General features: G+C 37.0%; 1 protein-coding gene across 4 annotated transcripts in view; it reads right to left on the bottom strand.

Annotated features, from left to right (window-relative positions):
• ZNF280D (zinc finger protein 280D) overlaps nt 1-23,626 on the bottom strand; it is a 126,706-nt gene that overhangs the window by 62,621 nt on the left and 40,459 nt on the right. For all 4 annotated transcript variants that reach the window (XM_070422102.1, XM_070422072.1, XM_070422083.1 and 1 more), the window contains 6 exons: nt 23,266-23,415; nt 19,445-19,510; nt 19,205-19,344; nt 10,506-10,623; nt 1,792-1,962; nt 1,545-1,654 (listed from right to left, as the gene is read on the bottom strand). In XM_070422102.1, coding sequence (XP_070278203.1) covers nt 1,545-1,654; nt 1,792-1,962; nt 10,506-10,623; nt 19,205-19,344; nt 19,445-19,510; nt 23,266-23,404 — 744 coding nt within the window. In that variant the 5' untranslated portion in view covers nt 23,405-23,415. The remainder of the gene's footprint in view (nt 1-1,544; nt 1,655-1,791; nt 1,963-10,505; nt 10,624-19,204; nt 19,345-19,444; nt 19,511-23,265; nt 23,416-23,626) is intronic.

Raw genomic sequence — 23,626 nt, 5'->3', positions numbered from 1 at the left:
GGCGGCTCCACGCGGCGACTCTGGTGGCGGGACACCCGGCTCCAGCCTACCTCTTTGGGGCAATCCATCAAGGAGCCCTGGATGGGTGGGCGGCGCCTACCTCTTTGGGGAGATCGATTGCAGTGGTCCCACACTGTGAGAGGGCACAGGTCAGGCTGGGGAACCCCCTCCCCACAAGTGCATGATTTTCATGCACCGGGCCTCTAGTTCTCATATAAGAACAACACACAAAGTACAGTTATCAGGGACTACGATTTAGGAGCTGGAAGTACTGACAGTCAAAATACAGTTTTGTACATGAATATATTGTATTTACTATTCTAAAAATATTACCTATTTTCTCCTTTTTTTATAAAATGTTAAATTTCAATAAAAATTTGTAAACCTCTGAAATAGTGAACAAGAACTTTTTCTTAGTTATTTCTTTGCCATTGCACCCTTCTCCTTCCTTTTCTTCATATAATCCACACTGTCTTTTTTTCCCTGACATTTATACTGGGAATGCAAGAAGAATACAGGCTACCTTTATACAGACAGAGCAGAATACTCTAACATCTAATAAAATATTTTAAGTGAAGTGTTATCTAAATCTCTATTTCATTTGTACTTTACAAAATTTTTAAATCTAATTTTAAGACCTTCCTGTACCAATAATAAGCTCAAATTACTTTGTAACAATTACACAAACAATATCATGGATTGAGTTAAAACATTGATTTCATATGAAATGATCCACCATTTGGATTTTATGTTTGAGTGTTAAAAATTAAATGTAAAACTCTGATTTTCATTGTGACGTGTACATATTAACATGGATGGACACAAAATTAACTAAAGAAACTGTTAAGTTATACAAAATGTTTAACATAATAAAATGGCAGTTTTTTAACATTTGAAGCATGGCATAATCTAGTAAATAAAATAATATGATTAATGTATTTTCATTTAAAATTAGAATACAATCAGCATTCTACATAATCAAAGGCTAATAGGCAAATCGACCAAATGGCAGAGCGACCAGTCACTGTGATGCGTACTCACCACCAGGGGGCAGTCGCTCAATGCAGGAGCTGCCACCTAGTGGCCAGTGCACTCCCACAGGGGGTAGTGCTGCTCAGCCAGAAGCCAGGCTCACAGCTGGTGAGCACAGTGACAGTGGCGGGAGCCTCTGGCGTCTCCACAGCAATGCTAGGGATGTCCGACTGATGGCTTAGGCCCACTACCCGTCAGTTGGACATCCCCCATAGGCTCCTGGACTGCGAGAGGGCACAGGCTGGGCTGAGGGACCCTCCCGAGTGCAAGATTTTTGTGCACCGGGCTTCTAGTACATTATGATGTATATGAACTTAATTTTTTAAATTTAATGATTCAGAAGGAATTCTAAAATCTTCTATGAAAATAATCATTATGCATATAAATTTTTACGTTATATGGAAATATCAATAGTAAATTTCTTATCTAAATAACTGAACCATTAATTACTATAAATCAACATTTTTAGGGATTTGCAAACCTTATCAAAATCAAACTTTGAAAAGTTTTACCTTCATGTGATTTTTCAAAGGATCCAAAAGATTGAAATGAATATTGCACTTTGGACAAGCTCTTGGAAAAGGTGTTCCATTTTTAGATTGATTTGATGAGTTATTTGTACCTAAAATAAAGACAAAATATATAATTCAAGATATATCACTTTTTAACCTTAAATAACCACTAACAGTTTGTAAATTTACTACAATTTCTAAATTGTATGTATATATTTCTTTTTTATATGCCACATTTCATATTTACCTTTTGATGACATAGCCTGGGGAGATGTCACTGAAAGAGACTTAGCTGAAGGAAATACAGCTGATGAATTTGCTCCAGAAACACTTTCACTGGGCTTAGACTTTTTTGGATTAACATTGATTACTTCAGAAGTACAAGGACGTTTTGGAAGTAACGAACTTTCATTCACACCTACAATAATTTAAACAGTGGAAAAAATATTTTTAAACACTTTAGAATATTGCTTATAATTAAATAAAAATACTTTGCAGCTAAAGTAAAGGCATTATAATTGAATTATGTCAAAAATGACAATAAATCATAGAAACTGATGTGATCAAGTCAGGGAAATTATGCAAACATCTATATATACTCAAATAATTCATGAAATAATCTTTTTATGCAAGAAAATATGACTTGAGAAAGACATACAGGAGAAACCAAGATGGCGGCATAGGTAAACACCGGAGATTGCTGCCTCGCACAACCACTTCAAAAATACAACTAAAAGACGGAACAGACATCATCCAGAACCACAGGAAGGCCGGCTGAGTGGAAATTCTACAACTAGAAGGAAAGAGAAAAGCATACTGAGACTCAGAGAGGTGCGGTGCGGAAGTAAAATACAAAGGTGCGGAGGTGCATGTGGAGAGGGCTGGCGGCTGAGGACACGATTGTCTTTTTCAATCGGAAGGTAGTCTCAGGCTCTGAGCTCCAGTTCCGGGCGAATCTCTGGGGACCCAGACTCATACGGGAGAAACGGGACTGTCTGGCATCAGTCGGAACTCGAGGGCAGCTTTCTCTTGGAGGCACTCGCAGCGATTGCCGGTGCCTCTGAAGGCAAGACTGAGAGCAGCCATACTGCTCGCTCGGCCCACCCTGTTGATCCCCTGGGACCCCGCCCCGCCCAAGCCGTGCACGGAGGCTTTTGCATATGAAAGGCCCGGCCTTTTGTAATCTGAAAATAACTTAACAAACTGCAGCTGCCCCAAGGCCCCAGGGCAACATGAATTGCTTTACAGCTGGCTTCTGCTGGGTAGCCTCAGGCAGAGGCTAGATTAGCACCTCCTTAGATCCAAGAGCCAGTGTACCCAGTGGTCAGAGTGGGACCATCCAATTACAACTCCTCAGATCTATAAGGGACACACTCAGGGGGCAGACTCAGTGAGCACCAAAGCCCCATTGAAGCAAGTCTTGCCCAATAAGGGTATCTTCAGCATAGAAGTTCTCCCACCATAGACACAGCTGATTCTCACAGCCAATTGGCCTGGAGGTCAAATCCTCCCAGTGTTACCTACAACAATCAAGGCTTAACTACAACAAGACTGTGCACAAAGGGGTGCACCAAGAGTGTCTACCTCAGGTAATTGGGGAGGCTGAGCCACTGGACCCTATAGGACACTTAGCACAGAAAGCCACTCTATCGACACAGCGAAGCATAAAAAATGCGGAGACAAAGAAACAGGACACAAATGACAGAAATGGAGGAAAGCAAACGACTGGATATAGAGTTCAAAACCGCGGTTATAAGGTTTTTCAAGAATTTTCTAGAAACCGCTAATAAATTTAGTGAGACCCTCGGGATATGAAAAAGGACGAACTAGAAATTAAGCATACACTGACTGAAATAAAGAATAATATACAGAGATCCAACAGCAGACAAGAGGATCCCAAGAATCAAGTCAAAGATTTGAAATACAAAGAAGCAAAAAATACCCAACCAGAAAAGCAAAAAGAAAAAAGAATCCAAAAATATGAAGATAGTGTAAGGAGCCTCTGGGACAACTTCAAGCGAACCAACATCCGAATTATAGGGGTGCCAGAAGAAGAGAGAGAACAAGATATTGAAAACCTATTTGAAGAAATAATGACAGAAAACTTCCCCTACCTGCTGAAAGAAATAGACTTACAAGTCCAGGAAGCGCAGAGAACCCCAAACAAAAGGAATCCAAAGAGGACCACACCAAGACACATCATAATTAAAATGCCAAGAGCAAAAGACAAAGAGAGAATCCTAAAAGCAGCAAGAGAAAGAAAGTCAGTTACCTACAAGGGAGTACCCATACGACTGTCAGCTGATTTCTCAACAGAAACTTTGCAGGCCAGAAGGGAGTGGCAAGATATATTCAAAGTGATGAATACCAAGAACCTACAACCAAGACTACTTTATCCAGCAAAGCTATCATTCAGAAGTGAAGGCCAGATAAAGAGCTTCACAGATAAGGAAAAGCTAAAGGAGTTCATCACCGCCAAACCAGTATTATATGAAATGCTGAAAGGTATCCTTTAAGAAGAGGAAGAAGAAGAAGAAGGTAAAGATACAAATTATGAACAACAAATACACATCTATCAACAAGTGAATCTAAAAATCAAGTGAGTAAATAATCTGATGAACAGAATGAACTGGTGATTATAATAGAATCAGGGACATAGAAAGGGAATGCACTGACTATTCTTTGGGGGGGAAAGGGTGTGGGCGATGCGGGAAGAGACTGGATAAAAATCGTACACCTATGGATGAGGACAGTGGGTGGGGAGTGAGGGCAGAGGGTGGGGAGGGAACTGGGTGGAGGGGAGTTATGGGGGGAAAAAAGAGGAACAAATGTAATAATCTGAACACTAAAGATTTAATTTAAAAAATAAATAAATAAATAGAAAGACAAAAAAAAGAGAATATGACTTTGAATAAACATATAAACAGCTACAATGAAAGAAGTCAGCCAAAATATACCAAGCAAAAAAATTAAATTAAATTAAAGCAGAGAGAATATTCCGAATTAAGTTCTTACAAATGAATTATCTTTAGATGGGTAAGGACATTAAAGTTTGTTAAAAAAATTTTTTATTCTAAACATTTAGAGACCCTTTACAAACTTTTGATTTAACAACTTAAAATGTTTAATGAAAAGTTAAGTTCTTTTCCCATGTAACAAAGAAGTAGGTCTATTCATGGTTTCAAGTTATATTATCCATTTATTCCAAAGTGAAATCAACTACTCTTGAATGATAATCATTCATTCATTCATACAAAAGGGCTCATAATGAAAGGAGTTAAGTTTTTAAATTATGTTCTCAGAGCTTCACGGGCTCCTCTTAGGAACTTACTGTCCTGTTATTTTTTATTAGACTGTTGCATAAAATTATGTTTGTACAAAGATTTCATTCCTAAAAAGAATTTTTAGTTTAAAAACCATCACCATAAATCTAAAAGATATTAGTCTTATTCAGAGCATTATCAAGAGAAATGAGGATATTTAGGCCAGGTAAAAGTTCTGAAAATAACATACAACTGTACTTGGTAATAAGAATTTGAAACCTGCACATCATATTTTAATGCTCCCAACTATACACTAAAAGTAGAATAAATAAAGTAAATATATCAGAAATATCCCAGCCTTGCTCCCATAAGACTGTCAGTTAATTTATCAACAGAAACTTTGCAGGCCATAAAGGATTGTCAAGAAATATTCAAAGTGAGGAAAAGTAAAGCTATCATCCTATATAATAAAGAGCTAATATGCAAATGGTCATCATGCCCTCGCACTGGGGCCAGGGAACTGAGGCTGCACCTCCCACCCTGGTGTTGGGGCTCTGAGGCCCGGCCAGGGGACCTGAGGCCACGCCCCCCACCCTGGCACTGGGGCCCTGAGGCCGGGCCAGGGAACCTGAAGCTGTGCTGCCCACCATGGCGCCAGGGTCAAGGGACCTGAGGCCGCACCCCCCGCCCTGGCGCTGGGGCCTTGAGGCCGGGCCAGGGAATCTGAGGCCGCACCCTCAGCCCCAGAGCCAGGGCCGGGGGACCTGAGGCCAGGCCCCCCGCCCAGTGGGGCTTGATGGGGAGTGGGGCTGGCCTGGTCTGGGCCTTGTGCAATTTCCAGGCGTACGCAGGTGGGCGGAGACTTGACTCTGGGTCCCGCGGCACGCCCCAGACTCTGACAGGAGGGAGATTTTCATATACATTTTATTAATTTTCTTTCATCCCTGACACTTCTATTATAGAGAAAGGGCAAATAGCAATATTAAAATAATTCCTCTAATTAATTCCCTTTTAATGTGCACGAATTTCATGCAACGGGCCCCTAGTCTATATATATAAAAGCCTAAGTCAGTGGTTCTCAGCCTATGGGTCGAGACCCCTTTGGCGGTCAAATGACCCTTTCACAGGGGTCAGCTGAGACCATCCTGCATATCAGATATTTACATTACAATTCATAACATTAGCAACATTACAGTTATGAAGTAGCAACGAAAATAATTTTATGGTTGGGTCACAACATGAGGAACTGTATTTAAAGGGCCAGAAGGTTGAGAACCACTGGCCTAAGTGACCTTTCAACCGTTCAACTGGTAGCTATGACGTGCAATGATCACCAGGGGGCAGATACTCAATGCACAGGCATGGAAACATGAACAGACTGATGAATTTCAGAGGGAAAGGGGGAGGGCGGGAAGAGATTAACCAAAGATCTTATATGCATACTGGAGGCCCGGTGCATGGATTCGTGCAGCAATGGGGTCCCTTGGCCTACACTGCAGGGATCGGGCCAAAACTGGCAGTCCAACATCCCCCAAGGAGTCCCAGACTGCAAGAGGACACAGGCCAGGCCAAGGGACCCCACCAGTGCACGAATCAGTGCACTGGGCCTCTAGTCCTATATAATAAAAGGCTAATATGCAAATAGACTGAACGGCGGAACATCCGAACAACCGGTCACTATGATGTGCGCTGACCAACAGGCAGCACATGCAGAACCTGGTGGGTGTCAGCCGCAGGCGGCAGAGCACAGAACATGGTGGGTGTCGGCCGCGACGGGATGGTGGAGGAGGTGAGCGGAGGCGCCAGGCCAAGGCAGGGCACCAGTCACTATCATCAGGGCGAGCGTCTGGTGGTTACTGAAAATTCCACCTGGCACTCGCACCTGCTGCTGGCAGCAGCCCCGCTCACACCCACTTCCAGAGCCGCCGCTACACCCGCTACCGGTGCCAGCCCCAATCGCTTGGTGCCGTCAGCTGGAGTAGCGGCTGCCAGCCCCAATAGCCCCTCAGGGCTTCTCCACCTACCCCTGCTCCTGAGGGGAGATCTGGGCCAGCAGCTGGCTCTCGCACCCACTGCCAGTGCCAGAGCCGCCGCTGGACCCACTTGCACCCACTGCTGGCGCTGGCCCCAATCACTCCACGCTATCAGTGGGTGCAAGTGGGGCCAGAGCTGTCAGCACGTGGGAGCAGCGGCGATGGGAGCGGAGATGCCGGCAGAAAGGAGACCGGGGACCGTGGCAGGAGGGGCCAGGTCGGGGCGGGGAGGATGGGCTGAGACCCATCTGTGTCTACTGCAGCCTCGAGGCCCACAGTTCCTTTCAAGGTGCACGAATTCGTGCACTGGGCCCCTAGTTTAGAATAAAATGACAGATAAAGAACTTCCCAGACAAGAAAAAGCTAAAGGAATTCATCACCATTAAACTAGTACTATATGAAATATCTGAGTCTTGTTTAGGAAGAAAAGAAGATAAAAAATATGAACAATAAAATGGCAATTAGTACAAATCTATCAGTAATTGACTCTAAAAAAACAAAATAAACGAACAAGCAGAAGAGATACAGAGAACATTTTGACGATTACCAGAGGGTCCTGGGCTTGGGTGTAAGGGTGAAAAAGGTGAAGGGGTTAAAAAGTACAAATTCGTTATTACAGAATAGTCATGAGGATATAAAGTACAGCATAGGGAATATAGCCAATAATATTCTAAGAACTATGTATGGTGTTGGATGGGTGCAAGATTTATTGGGATGATCACTTAGTAAGTTATGTAATGTCTAATCACTGGGGTGTACACCTGAAACTAATATAATAATGTCAAGTATAATTGAAAAATAATAATGATTTAAAATTGGAAATAAAAAAAATAAATATTCCAGGCTCTGTCACTGACTAGCTATATGTATTCTTGGCTTATTTAATTAACTTCTCTGAGACTCAGTTTCCTCTTTTGTTATTATACCTCGTTTTACAAAGCTGTTTTAAGATAAAATAAGATAGTGCATTTAAAGCACCCAACACAATAGCTGAAAGCATTCAGTAATAAATGATAGATATAATCATTATTAACACTACGGTGTCGGGTGAATTTCCCGCCAAAATATAAGATGGCGGTTCGCATACGCAGGTAGGTATCTTTGTGAACGGCAAACAAACAAATATTTGGTAATACGCAGTTACAATCGGCCCGAGTTTACACGTTTCCCGCACTCCACCGCAAATCTATATGAACGGAGTTAAGACGGCTCCCGCGGAGTACGCGCAATTCACGCGAGCCAACTCAACTCGTTTCCCGCAATCCAAGTGTTAAAAAAATATTTCAGATCTTTAGAAGAAAAAAATTATTCTAGTAGATTCACCTATCTGCTTTTTAATAAGGGGAAACAGGTCAGAAAAATAAGCCATTATATTAATTGGCTCCTCTGTTTCATCCTTTGAGATAACATAAAAATGATTTTTTTTTCCATCTTCAAAGCAGATAATTACGAATGGCTATACTATGGGGACCTGGGAAAGATTTTGTTATCACTGTAGCATTCTCGTAAGATGCTCAGGTTACTTGAAAAGCCAATGAGTACTGGTATTTTGGATTAAGCATCTGATTATGTAACAGGATGAACAATAGAAATAAAACTGTTTTACTTCAAAAATGTTTTTAACATAAGAAATAAAATCCCGCCAAAACCGGGTTCGATTCCGGTCAAGGGCATGTACCTGGGTTGCGGGCACATCCCCAGTGGGGGATGTGCAGGAGGCGGCTGATCGATGTTTCTCTTTCATCGATGTTTCTGACTCTCTGTCTCTCTCCCTTCCTCTCTGTAAAAAATCAATAAAATATATTAAAAAAAAAAAGTTTCTCTTCATCAAGAAATGACTTAAAAAAAAAAAAAAGAAATAAAATCCCTCTGCATTTAAGAGTTTTAAATTGTGACCATTTAACTTATTTATCTCTGTTGTCTTTGGTTTATGTTGTTTCCTATACTCAACAGCCCTTTCTCTGTCAGTAAAAATCCTATTCTCATTCAAGATCAATTTCAAATCTAATCTCCAGCATTCGTGTGATCACCTGACAGTGGTCAGTTAATCATGCTACTGAACACACGGCACATATTATCATTCACAGCAACTATCTGTTGTCAAGTCCTTTAAAGTTCATAATGCATTTTCAAATTTTATCTTATTTGTACTTCAAAAAGCTCTGACTAAAATAGAGCAAGAATTAAAAATTTATCTCCAAATGGCTGATTCCTCATCTAGAGAATGCACTAAATAAGAAAAATAAAAGTTCCATTTTGATGATATGAGAAAACTAAATTGTAAAGACTTGATAAAGACTACAAAAATCTCAAGACTAACATCTCTAAATCATCCTACTTATTGCTCAGGCTGAAGTCTTTCTCTCTGCAGTAGGAAACTTAGAGAGTAAGTGCCACTGTCCTTACTGCAAGAAGTTTCAAGAATTCAGACTTTTCCTATGAATAAAGTCCATGTGTTTTGTAAAACCTGACTTAAGATCACTATTTTTTTCTCCATGTTTCTTTTGGTTCCTACCTATTTTTTATTTTTATGGATTGACTTGAGAAAGAGACAGAGGGGGGAGGAGAAAAGGGGAGAAGGAGGGGAAGAGAGAGAGGGAGAAGAGAGGAAGAAGGAGAGAGGGAGAGAAAAAGAGAGAGGTTTGTTGTTCCACTTATTTATGAATACACTGGTTGATTCTTGTATGTGCCCCAACAGGGGATCCAATCTGCAATCTTGGCATATTGGGACAAAGCTCTAACTAACTGAGTATCCGGCCAAAGCTGGTTCCTACCTATTTTAAAAATTAGATTTCTACAAGTGTCACAAGTAAGTGATACCCAAAGAAGTGAATATCAAATAAATGTTATCTAAATAGAAAAGCATTTTAGGCACTAATATTACTATTAAAACATTGGGAGAGATTTGGTAAATTTTCTACATTGATTTGTTAGAAAATAATTTTTAAAAAGTCCCAAAAATCTTGTGTATCTCTATTTAGTCAAATATTTGAAATATTTCAAAATTGCTAATATACAAAGCATAACTGCTTTGATTACAGGTAATTTTCAATTTTATAAAATTTTTTCATAGCAAACTATTTTATATTGTAGGTTAATGAAGAGCTTTGTTATTAGTATACAATCAAAGAACTTTAACTCTTCTTCAATAGGGACATTTCATTACTCCTTCAAAGGGCATTTAGTGAATACCAATTATATACAAATTTATTATAACCACTTTATAATAGTACTCTATAATCATACTTATCATATGTAAATCATTAAATTAGTAGAAAGATACTAAGCTAATTAAAACATTAACTATAATCACATACTTTTCACACTCGTCATCATAGAAGGTAATTAGTACTTCTTTTAACAGAGTATTCAGGTTATCAGAGGACTTCTCTAACTTATGGAAATTATTTTCAGCGTATGTTTAGTGCAAGTAAGAACAATCTCAAAGTCAATTAGCCTACATCATTAAAAGGAAGAAGTAAAATATTCTATCATTAAGTAAGATTTAAAACGACCCAAGAAAGGCATGCAAGATTAGCACCATTCTACTTTACTATATAAAAAAACTTAACATGAAGACAAAAACTTCAAACAGAAAGTCTATTTCACATGCATATTCACCAATTTCTTCTTATAATTTTTTTTTTAAAAATACTAAAACCAACCTGTTATAGAAAGTGTCGGTCCCCCTTGGTAATGTGATAATCCTGTATCTTGGGTCAAGTCAAACAGCAACTCTGTAGAATTACTAGATGCAACTCGTGATGAGTTTGTTATGTAACCCTGTTAAAATATTTCAGAGGAGTATTACATTTATTCAACACAGTTATAATTATTCTGTTTCATACTTTTATAAAAGTAAATTTAACTGCAATATTATAAGACTAACCTTTGATGACTCAATTACTTTTGCAATCCGGAACCACTGGCTCCTAACTGCTCCCCGCCTGCCTGCCTGCCTGCCTGGTGCCTCTAACTGCTCCCCTGCCGGCCTGATCACCCCTAACTGCTCTCCCATGCCGGCCTGATCCCCTGAATGCCTAACTGCTCTCCCATGCTGGCCTGATCACCCTAACTGCTCTCCCCTCCTGGCCTGATGACCCTAACTGCCTAACTGCCGCTTTCTCCCTTCTCCCTTCTGCCTTCTCCCACGGTGCTGGCCTTCTCCCTTCTGCCTTCTTCCACAGTTTCGGCCATCTGCCTTCTCCTGCAGCATCTGCAAAAGGGACCGCGGCGACAGACTGGCCCTCAGCCCTCACAGTTGTCGCTGCTGCCGGCCCTCAGAAGGATGTCCAGAGGACATCTAGTCTAATTAGCATATTACCCTTTTATTAGTATAGATGGTATGACTTTTAGAATCATCTTTATTGGAAAAATGTATAAGCCAAAGATTAGAAAGAGAAAGAATGGGTTCTTCACTCTTCCCACCATCCCACAGAAACCTATGCTGGGCCAGGTAATCTCCCATCTCACAGGGTAAAGACAAAAGCTGCCTGATCGGCAAAGTGAACAAATAAGAAAACCTAGCAGACAGGATTTACAATGAAAATTGTTTAAAAGAATGATCTAGGCCAGCTGGAGACCTTACGGCTCAAGGGAAGTTCCAGCCTTTTCATGAGGATGGTCCCAGTAAGCAGAACGATCTCAAGAAGAGTAAAAAGTATGAGATGAATCATGTGATAAAGTATAAGGCAGTATAAATTTACATTAACACACATATGTTTAGTATAACTAATTATGAAAAGTGTGGTCTATATAATTTAGAGATATATACTCCAATACTATTATATATTAAATATACTGATACACACAATATATTCGAACGCTATTTATAAAAGATCATCATTGAGGAGAATAAACTCTGTGACTTCTGGATCATTCTACACATCATAACATTTAACATGCAAAAGCTTTAAGATTAGCAATGCTTAAAAATCTAAAGGGGCCCTAGAAGTTTGGCTCAGTGGATAGAGGGTCCCAGGTTCGAATCTAGCCAAGGGCACATGCCCAGGTTGTGGGCTAGATACCTCCCCCAGTAGGGGGCATGTAGGAGACAGCCAATCAATGATTCTCTCTCATCATTGATGTTTCTATCTCTCTATTTCTCTCCCTTCCTTTCTGAAATCAATTAAAAAAAAAAAAAAACTAAAGGGAAAAAGTCACTTTAAGAATGGGCAAAGGACATAAACTGAAACACTTCAAAAGCAAAATACAGCCTGGCCGGTGTGGCTCAGAGGTTGAGCATCAACCTATGAACCAGGAGGTTATGGTTCCATTCCCGGTCAGAGCACATGCCTGGGTTGCGGGCTCGATCTCCAGTGTGAGCCATGTAGGAGGCAGCTGATGGTGATTCTCTCCCATCATTGATGTTTCTATCTCTCTCTCCCTCTCCTTTCCTCTCCCTGGAAATCAATAAAAACATATATTTTTTAAAAAAGCAAAATACAAATGACCAATCCATAACAAAAAACTTTTTTCCAATTTACTAGTCAAATAAATGCAAATAACGACAATGGTAACTTTTAAGTACTGAACTGGCATTGTTTTAAAGATGATAACATCAAGACACTGGGGAGGGCGGGAGGGGGGGGGGGGGCGGGGAGGGCAAGTGCCAGGGGGAGGTGAGGCCGGGAGGAGGTCAATGGGGGAAAAAAAAAGGAGACATATGTACTACTCTTTGTAATACCTTAAACAATAAAATAAAAAATATGTATAATAAAATTAATTAATATACATTTCAAAAAGTAAAAAAAAAAAAAATAAAGATGATAATATTGAAAACAAAAAGTATCAAGGTCATGAAAGACAAAGAGTCAGTAACTGCAGAAAACGATGAGGAGACTAAGAAGAAATAACTAACTGCTATAACTACCTATGATCCTGACTAGGACCTTGGGAATGAAAACTGACATTAACAGAAAAACTGGTAAATTCAAATAAGGTCTGCAGTTCGTTAATGTTGACTACTTGATTATGATAAGAGAGATGTTAGCGTTAGGGTAAACTGCGTTAGGGGTATATGGAATTCTTTTTTTTTTTTAATGAAACTTTGTATTATTTTCCCTATAAGTCCAATATTCATTTGAAATCAATTTAACGTTTAAAAATTAAAAATGATAACATTTTAATAGCAAAAATATTTAAATGCAAATAAATAGTAAATGTTATTACTTTTTAATTTTTGCAAATAAAGGCAATTGCAATCTATATGTCCAACAATGGCAGAATGGCTTAAAAAAATTAAAGAACAAACTTTCATACAACCACTAAGATCATATTTTTTAGAAGAATCCAAAGAATATTCAAAGTAGAATGTTCAGTGAGAAAAGAGGAATATGTGTCTGTATTCACCATTTGGTTCTGATTTGATATACTCTATACTATCTGAGGAGGAAAATATTCCAAATACATGTCTCTTTCTAAACTTTCCTCCCCCAAATAAACATTATTTTAAAGTAAAAACATAAAAGTTTGTTTTATGCTAATAAATTGAGGAATAACTACATTTTTAAAATTTTGTTTTGCTACCAACTTTCCTATTGACATGGGTTTGTTAAGAAATTATGAAAACAAATGGGTGAAGGGAGTCAAAGGTAAAAAATTCCACCCATAAAATAAGTCTTAGCAATGTAATTTATAGCATTGTAACCACAGTTAAAAATAGCGCTGGCCATTGTGGCTCAGTGGTAGAGCGTCTGCCTGCTCACCAAAGGGTCTCGGGTTTGATTGATGCTCGAGGGAACCTTCCTCAGTTGCAAGTTTGTTCCCTGGCCCTGGTTGGGGCACCTCCTGGAGGCAACCAATTGATGTGTCTCTCTCACATCCATGTTTCTCTCCCAGCCTCCTCCTTCCTTTCTACTCTCTAGAAATCAATGGGAAAAGTATCCTCAGGTGAGGATTAACAAAATAACAATAATAACAACATACTGAATATTTGAAAGTTGCTAAGATATTAAAATTTCTTATTTAAAAAAACTCCATACATATGGTGATAGTTGTTAACTAGACTTACTATGGTTATCATTTTGCAATATATACAAATAATCAAATCTTTATGTTGTACACCGAAAATTCATATATTGTCAATTATACCCCAATAAAAGTAATTAATTAAGAAAAAGAAATGGGTCTTTCTTATCACAGCCTGTACACATTGCAAATCTGTGACTACATAAATGATGGCTGTTGTTTTAAAAAAAGTTATGGAAACAGGTATTGAAGTAACCCAAACCACCCTTAGTATTTGAGGCCTAACAGGAAGATAGCTGCATTTGAGCTTTACCATATAGTATTTAAAAAATCAATAATGCCATAGTCATATGATTTAACTGTAACCAACCACAATCTCAATTCAAGATAAATATCTTCTCCAAATATTTGCCCTTCAAAAAATGGAAAATATTCACTTGCATTTTCTAAAATAGTACTTTAACAGAAATATAAAGTTAATACTGATAACACTTTCTTAGGGGACAACTCTGGTTAATTACCACAATTTCAGAGCCCAGGTTTCATGTCATTCAACATTAACTGATTAAAATAATTCGGCAACAGGGAATTTTAATATCTTATAAAATAGTTTGGAAAGATATCAAATACAACAGTAAGGCACTAGACTGGGATTAAGAAGACCTATACATTTATTTATGAAACCTTGGGCAAGAAACTTCTGAGCTTCAAGTTAGTCACCTTTCAAATTTACATGTACTTGCACTTTAAATATACTTGCATTACACAGTACATATATGTTTCAAATGTACTTGAAATTCACAGTGCATGTATGAATTAAATCAAGTACTTGACTAATAAAGACCAAATATTATACACCATTCTATAAATTTATAGACTGACTATAGTTATGTCAGTCTGATATAGCCCCAACTTCTTATTGCTGGGGTTGAATTAGAACCCAGGTCTGATTACAAAGCCTATGCCCTTAGGCTATAACACACTGACTTTATAGGTGATAATAGATACCTGCTATCTAAAGGAGATGCTGAAGTATAGAGATATTCCATGAAAAAGTAAACAAACAAAAACATGACATAAAATAAAAAACTATAATTTATTAAAAAGTTGTTTCCAAAATTCAGAGTAAATTCCCTTAAAGTGGATTCTCAATTCATTCCAGACTACATCTGTCATTCTTAACTTTAACTGCACATTAGAATCACTTGGGAGAGTTGTTTAAAATGCATCATTTCAGGACCCACCCAGACCAATTGGTAAAATCTCTCCTTTAAATATTCTCCAAGATTGGGAAACACCAATTGAGGTGCTTTGATTTAAAAACTATGCCCATATAAATAAAACACTGTAATTTAGAAAGTTTTAGTTTCTAACTTTTATAGCACCAAAGATACCACCCCAAACTTTGTTTTTTTTTCTGTCTGAGTCCAATGCTGGAAAGATTTCTCTAGCAAACTGAATTAAATAACTAATTTCTTTTTTTGGTTTTCTATTCTCCAAATGCCAAAGAGCTTACGATAAGCATTAGAAAACTACTGACTTAATGTGATTCCAACTAATAGCAAATAATCTTTATATTTTGGATAGCTTTCCATCTATAGTAGCATTCAATATAGCCTACAGAACCTTAGAAGCCAAAATTGAGAGTTAGTAGTTCGGGTAAAATCTCTCATTTTAGAAATAAAGAAAATGAGGCTCAGAGAGGTTTGACAATGGTTAAGAGCAAAGCAAAATCAGCAGTCAAATCTCTTGCTTCAATCTAAGTCTTTTAAATACTAATTCAGGGCTCATTTCACTATTAATCATTACTTCAGAATGCTAAAACCACAGAAAAGAATTCGCAAAGGGGGAGGAGGGAGTTGGTGGGAGGTAGGTGTCTGCCCAAAGATATTCTTATTTTTTATGATATATAACATCTTCAAAATATAAATGGAAGTTGCATTTATTTAGCCATAGTTTTAAAAGGCTGTAGTCTTCCTTTTCATTTTTATGTAGGCTAAAATTAAATTTAATAACTCTTCTATAAAAGATACCACCTCAAAATATCAATTTTTAGTGCCAAGAGGTAGGTAAATTACCTTATAGTAATAAGATATAAAATACAGAAAAAAATAAACTATTAGTACTAAAAATATTTGGATTCAATTGTGGTGGTAAGCCTGATTATTTGCAAGAAAATGTATAGGTGCTTTGGTAGTTGTTTCCCTTACTGCCAAAAGAACATAAGAAAAATTTACTATTTCTCTAAGGCCAATGTCAAATAGCTTATTATAAACATGAAAAAAAAAAACAGAGTTAATTTGATTTTAACTTATAGCAAAGACTCTATATTTTGGGTAACTTTTTGTGTTAATACTCTAACTCCTTGGTTTCAGGACCGCTTTACACATTTAACAATTACTGAAGACCCAAAAGAGTTTTTTATTCAGGTGGGACATATTCATTGATATTTGCCATATTAGAAATTAAAACAGAAAAATTTAAAAATATGTATTAATTTTATTTTAAACTATAATAAACCCATGGTAGATTAACATAAGTAATTTTTATGACTATCTTGAAAACAAAAAATATTAAAGAGTAGCAAATCTCTTTAGTGTCTAGCTTAATCAAAATCTGCTATAGTCTCATATTTACTTCTGCTTTTAATTTGCTAGGAAATGTTTGGTTGAAAAATATAAAGAAAATCTGGCTTTATAAATATATATAGTTGAAAGGGGGAGTATTTTAATAGCACTTTAGGATAACTGTAAGTGCACTTCTTTAATACTACACCAAAACTCAACAGTTGTATTTTCTTAAAGGTTTGTTGGAATGCAAAATCTTACTCCTTATCACTAAACTTTGTACTTTGTTACATTAAAATCTATTAGTCTATCTTACACTTTGAAAGGATCTTTCTTTCAGGCATAATTTTGTAACATCATGCATTGGTTATATGGAAAATACTGGCTTCTCTGAACTATGCAGATCGTCCAAATCTTGACAGAATTCAGTATACAGTAACAAAAAAATCTTAATTATTAATACTACCCCATCAGAAAAGTCTTTAAGTAATGGGAAGCTGTCAAGATCATGGTAGCAGATACAAGTTTTCAAAAAATTCTAATTTTTGCTTGAAAGCTCAAATTTTACTCTTCACAGAAATACTATCAGCGGTTTTCCTAGGTGACAGGTGCCTTTTTCAATTTTTTGGAAATGTTTGCCAAATAACCAAGATTAAGTAACTCATTGTGTGTGGTGAACAGACTCAAAAGTGGCCTCCATGACCCCTCCGCTCTGGTATTCATGTTCTATGTGATTCCCTTTTAGTGCAGGCAAGACATGTTACTTGCTTCTAACCAAAAGAATACAGCAAAGGTGACAAGATACACAATTTTTGTATGTGATCACATTATATAAGATTTTAATGCCACCCTGTTAAGGATTCTCTTTCTCTTTCGGACTTTGAGGAAGCAAAAGCCATGTTGGGAAGACCCACCTGAAAAAAAGCCAGCCAAAAGCCAGTAAAATACTGAGACTCTCAGTATGACAACCCTTAAGGAACAAGTGCTGCCAATACCATGAGAACTTAGAAACAGATACTTCCCCAGCTGAGCTTCAGATGAGACTTCAACCTCAGATCCCACACCTTGAATGTAGCCTTGTGAGATCTTGAAGCAGAGGATCTAGCTAAGCCATGAACTGACTACTAACGCACAAAAAGTATGAGATAAGAAATGTGTGTGGTTTTAAACCACATGTTTATGGTAACATTTCTACACAAAAATAAATAATACACCATGGGTTGTCAGTCATTCTTTCAAGTAAAAATGTTCTTCTGTTTTTAAAAAGTGGGTGGTTTAGCTTACAATTCAATACACAAGTGATTTTCCTCAAAATATATCATACTTCAAACACAGAAGTGCTTTATGCATACTACCCATTTCACTACACAAAATATTTTTTATTTTTTATTTTTTAATATATTTTATTGATTTTTTACAGAGAAGAAGGGAGAGGGATAGAGAGCCAGAAACATTGATGAGAGAGATTGATCAGCTGCCTCCTGCACGCCCCGCAATGGGGATGTGCCCGCAACCAAGGTACATGCCCTTGACCGGAATCGAACCTGGGACCCCTGAGTCCGCAGGCCAACGCTCTATCCACTGAGCCAAACCGGTTCGGCACACACAAAATATTTTTTAAAGACACATATTCAAAATTAGAATTAACAAAGTAGTTCAATACTTTCTCAGGTAAATTGAGTATGACTGTAATATTTTTTACTGTGAATGCATGGTGGTGACTAATACAAAAACTACTAGTACAGCTTGATACCACTGTCTTGAGGCACAAGCAGTTTACTCACCATTGCTTTTATAAGTGCAAATGTCAACATGGTGAAAAGGTAAATAGTGTCTTTGTATTACTATTACAATAAATGTCAACATAGTGAAAAAGGCAAATAGTGTCTTTCTATTTTTGTGATAATAGTGTTGATTTTCAGACTCATGAAAGAATCTCAGAAGAAACTCCAGGGCCTGAAAATTGCACTTTGAAAATGGTCACACGAAAGCAATGCTACCATTTTTTTTTTTTAACACGTAAGCACCATGGCAGTCACCGGTGACTGATACTATACTTTCCAACTGGAAGACAAAACAGGCTGGGCGCTTAATGTGTTAAAGTATACATTTATGTACAACATATATATATAAATACACATGAACTATGGGTTAGTCTGAGTAAAATTCCAAATCTATCATTTCCAGCTCTGTGGCACTAGTGAATTATTGAACCTCTGTGAGCCTCAATTTCCTCAAATATAAAATAGGGTAACAATAGTGCCTACATCACAGGATATTTAAGAATTAAATCAGATTAACTTATATATTATATATATATGTGTCATTTAGCACAAAGCCTTACACATATTAACAGTTCAATAAATTTTAACTATTACCATTAACTAGTACTTTTTGTTGAGGTTTTTTTTTTTAATACTATAAAGGTACGTTTTCAGAATAAAAAGCTATGATAGGCTCTCAATAATTTTCCCAATTAAGAATGAAGAATACTTGGTGCATTTTATAATCTTAGTTTGCCATTATGCAATATTCATTACTGATTATACTTTTATTCATGTTTTGATAGCACAGTTTTTAATACTGTACCTATTTAATTTAATCATATTACTAAGAATCAGGTTGGGTAGTTAGTTCCTGCAGTTATTGCTTTGGATACTGGTTGAGCTCTTAATGGTGACATTTTCTGAGCTCTTAATGGTGACATTTTCTGATGCTGATAATGCTTCTACCCATGCTAGTTCAGAATTTTAATTGGGTATTGTTGACATTTATAAATAATATCCAATGTATACCTGAGCTGACTGTGTAGTTTCAGAAACACTTACAGGTTTAGACAAAGGCTGAACAATAACAGAATTATCTGAAGATCTAGATTCAGGATGAAAATTTACTGGCGAGGCAGCCACTGGATTTGATGTTGGGTTCGTGTAGTGTTGACTTGTAGGCTTGAATGCAGCAGTAATACCTGTATTTCAAAATTACACAATATATTAAATATATTTCTATATAATCAATGATATCAAAATACTTCTCTTTAAAATTAAAAGAGTAAAATAATACTGTACCCCGACTGAGTGCGCCATTCTTTATTCCTCTTGAATATGAGCTGGGGTTTACTCTATTTAAAATATCTGAAAAAAATTGAATTTATTTTAAAATTAATTTGTTTGAATGAAATATATATTAAGATAATAGAAATCATGAATTGAAAACAAATAGATTCCTGGAAGAAGTTATAAGTTATCACTATTTTAAAATACAGTTAAACTTATTTATTTATTTATTTATTTATTTACTAAAGGGACAAGATTACAAGCTTTAATTGTTGCATAGTAGTAGAACAACCTTTTTAACTATAACTCAAAATCCAAAGGCCAAAAATAAAAAATTGATAAATCTGACTATATAAGTCAAACCTTTTACATGGCAAAGAAATATTCCACATTATTAATATACAACTTATAATTGAAGTATATGTCTTTCTTTGAGTGATGATAGGTTTGTATATACACTCAGGTTCCTATTACTCAAAATCAAAATCTTGTCCAAGCTCCATATCCCATTCACATCCCTGAAAGCTTTGAAGTGACCTTATGAGGGATCTCATTGGATTATCTGCACCATTACTCTTGATTTCTGAAAGGGAAACTATCAGAGACTACAAACTAAAATGAACCTACAGTTTACCAGAGTATCTTATAACTTAAGGAGTTTCAAATCTACCACTATAGCAGAAGTCAATGTGAGTCTAATATGACTTTCAGGATCAGTTTAAACTTCCTTATTCTTACATGCATATAAACTCTGTAACTCTTAGGATACTCAATAATCAAACTAAAATTTGGAAGAGTGGGTTTTGCCTAAAATTGTTGGTTAGAAAAAGATAAAAGCACAAACACTCCAAATATCATTAAAATGTCCTTTTCTTCCATCCCAGTAAAAAATAACCAGATCTCATAAAATAATCCTATAAAGTAAGGGGCCACACAGAAGTAGGGTTATTATCTGATAATGACAATGTAGTGTCTATAACTAAGCACTACATATGTCTTATTGAATAAACAACTCTGCTCCAATAACTTAACACCATTTTCATTCTGAAATTCATGATTAAGTATTTACCAAACCAAAGAAGAACTATTATTAAAGTACTTTTTAGTGGTTGTATTCTACAAAACACAGATTTTCCCCTTCTTTCTGGTAATTCTATGTAAACATTCAAACCATATTCCATGTTAACATTTTATGGCCTACACATAACCAACAATACAATCATTTAAATTCTGTATCTTAACAATTCAGAAAAGAAATTCTACTGGCGGTCAATCTCCTTTTTGACATAATTATTTTAAAACTAGAGGCCCAGTGCACGAATTTGTGCACCATTGTGGTTCCTCAGCCTGGCCTGCGGGATCGGGCAGAAACTGGCTCTCCAACATCCCCCAAGGGCTCCTGGATTGTGAAAGGGCGCAGGCCAAGCTAAGGGACCCCACTAGTGCACGATCAGGGCTGGAGAGGGACACAGGAGGTTGGCCAGCCAGGGAGGGACTACAGGAGGGCTCCAGTGTGTGTTTGGCCTGTCTCGCTCAGCCCCAATCAGTCAGACCCCAGCAGCAAGCTAACCTACAGGTAAGAGCATCTACCCCCTGGTGGTCAGTGCACGTCATAGCAAGCAGTTGAGCGGCCTTAGCATATCATTAACATATTACGCTTTGATTGGTTGAACGAACAACTGGACGACCTGACACTTAGCGTATTAGGCTTTTATTATATAGGACTAGTATACACTATTCTAGTTGAACACTGTTAAATCATGTTCAACCAGTATAAAATCAACTTGAATCTTAACTGTCATGTTTTCAATAAGAGAATTTCAATAACAATTTTACAATATGGTAATATTCCAGTATAAAATAATCACAATTACTAGAAACAATAATTGAAGAGAATATATAATTATGTTCTACTATCATCAACAAGTATCATTCAATTTATAATCAAAGTGGCACTCCAATTAGAACCTCCATGAGAGATTATTAATGTGCCAGAGGAAGTGGTATTGAGAATTCAATTGTTATTATCTCTCTGATAAAACTGAATAAAAGTGCCCCTTACAAATTTAGGGGCAACAGAAAAAAGTATCAGGCTTTCCAAATATTTTAAAGTAACCTCTTTTTTTTTTTAAGGGCAAAGAGCAAGGGATTCTTTTTAACTCTTTGCACTCCTCTGTCCCCTCTCAGGGGACATCGGAATTCTAGCACATCACTCGGATGTCCCCTCTCAGGGGACATTGCAGTTTATTAGTGATTATGGGGAATTGAGTTATTTCAACGCAACTTTTTGAGACATGCATGTTTCCCTGAAGTTTTATCTTGAAATGGCATAAGAAATTAAATCAAAATATCGTAAAATTACTAAGATATATACAAGAAATGTCAGCGGGTTTTGTGTCGGATTAAACAATAAACTACATATTCCCGATGTGGGACAAAGAAAACGGGACTGCATTGTGTGTTCTAACAGGAAAACACCTGGTGGCAGGCGTCAAACCACTTATTACTGTCAAACATGCACTAATCAGCCTGCAATGCATATTGGGGAGTGTTACAAAACTTATCATACTGTACAAAATTATAAACAATAAAATATTGTTTTTTTTGCAAATATACATTCCTCGATGTCATCCAATTCATATAAGTCCAATATCATTATAATACATTACTTGGTTCCAAAATTATACTAAATAATATGAGGGTCTGTAAATGCACGTTTCCGCCGCAAAGTAGCGTCAAGTAGCTGGTAGCCAATGTCCAGAATGGTTCAGAGTGCAAAGGGTTAAAAAATACCTGCATTTTTATTGATTTTAGAGACAGAGGACGGGAGAGGGGGAGAGGGACAAAAATATGGATGGGCTGCCACCTGCACACCCCTACTGGGGATCTTGCAATCCAGGCATATACCCTTACCAGGAATCGAACCAGTGACCACTCAATGCATGGGACAACACTTAATCCCCTGAATTACACCGGCAGGGCTAAAGTAGCCTCTTAATCACACTTTTAAGCACTATCTTGGTAAGAAAATCTAACATTCATACATTACTTCTCTACACTTCTATATATTTTTGAGCGAATGTTTTAAAAGGTGTTATTGCTCTTTGCTTGAACATTATAACAAGGTCAAATCCAATTACTCTAACTGAAATCTAGTATCTACAAAGGTATCAAGATGTTCTGTTAAAAAACCATAAAGATTTAAGTTTTAACTAACTGCTACGTCATCCAAATATAGTAGCTGTAGACAGTGCCCTTCTCTTTCATGAATATAAATGCAAGTTGCTGGAAAATGGATGTGATCAGAAGCAACTATTAGCATACAGGCCAGAGACTGCAATCATTCACTGCCCATACATTTTTTATCTATGAATGGATGACACTGCGATAAGGCAGTTGCCTAGAATTGAGAACCCCTATCTAAGAATAACACAAACTTATTTAGTACATTCTGACATTTTAAACAAAGTATTCTAAACCCTTTTTTCCCTCTACTTCTGAGTTTAAGTGAAAAAAAAAGAATACATATATAAATAGAAAATTTAGCTCCATAAAAATTATGATTTCTAATAACAAAAGACCTCCAATGTCACCAGCTAATCTTAGTCCATTTCTTTTACTCAGATCTGATATTTTAACCTAACTCCTCCCTCAAGTACCCAATTATATCCCCACCCTGTTTCTAAAAGTCTTACTTATCTCCCACCCAATCTTTCATTCCCAACTCTTTACAGAGAAGCAAGGACATAAGTACCTCCTAAGCCAGTTTATAAATTTTTTCCATTAGAAACAGTATTTTATAAAACTTGGCTTCACTAAAAATAAATGCTTACTTGAAATTGCTGGTTTTGAACTTGATATCTCTCCAACAAAGATCGGCTCATCATCATCATCATCATCCTCAACCTCTTTTACTTTCTTCTGCCAGGGTTCCAACTCTTCTTCTTCACATTCCATAAAGAGTTCTGCCATTTTTGACTTACCTAATTTTCAAAAGGAAAGCAAACCTTATTTTCAAAAAGAAAAATACATTTTTAATACATAGTATACTTAGGATCTACTTTAATAATCCTAGTAGCAATTTCTGAATTGATATTTGTAGTTAGTACATGGTAGCAACAGTGAGAAACTCAGAACTCATTCTCTTAGATGTTAGATAACTAGATAGATACATAGGTAGATAGAGATAGAAAT

Source organism: Myotis yumanensis, unplaced genomic scaffold (assembly GCF_028538775.1).
Source record: "Myotis yumanensis isolate MYYU_CA2020_CCGP unplaced genomic scaffold, mMyoYum1.0.hap1 SCAF_1, whole genome shotgun sequence".
NCBI classification, from domain to species: Eukaryota; Metazoa; Chordata; class Mammalia; order Chiroptera; family Vespertilionidae; genus Myotis; species Myotis yumanensis.
Note: the sequence above shows the minus strand (reverse complement) of the source record. Positions and strands in the feature narration are given on the sequence as shown.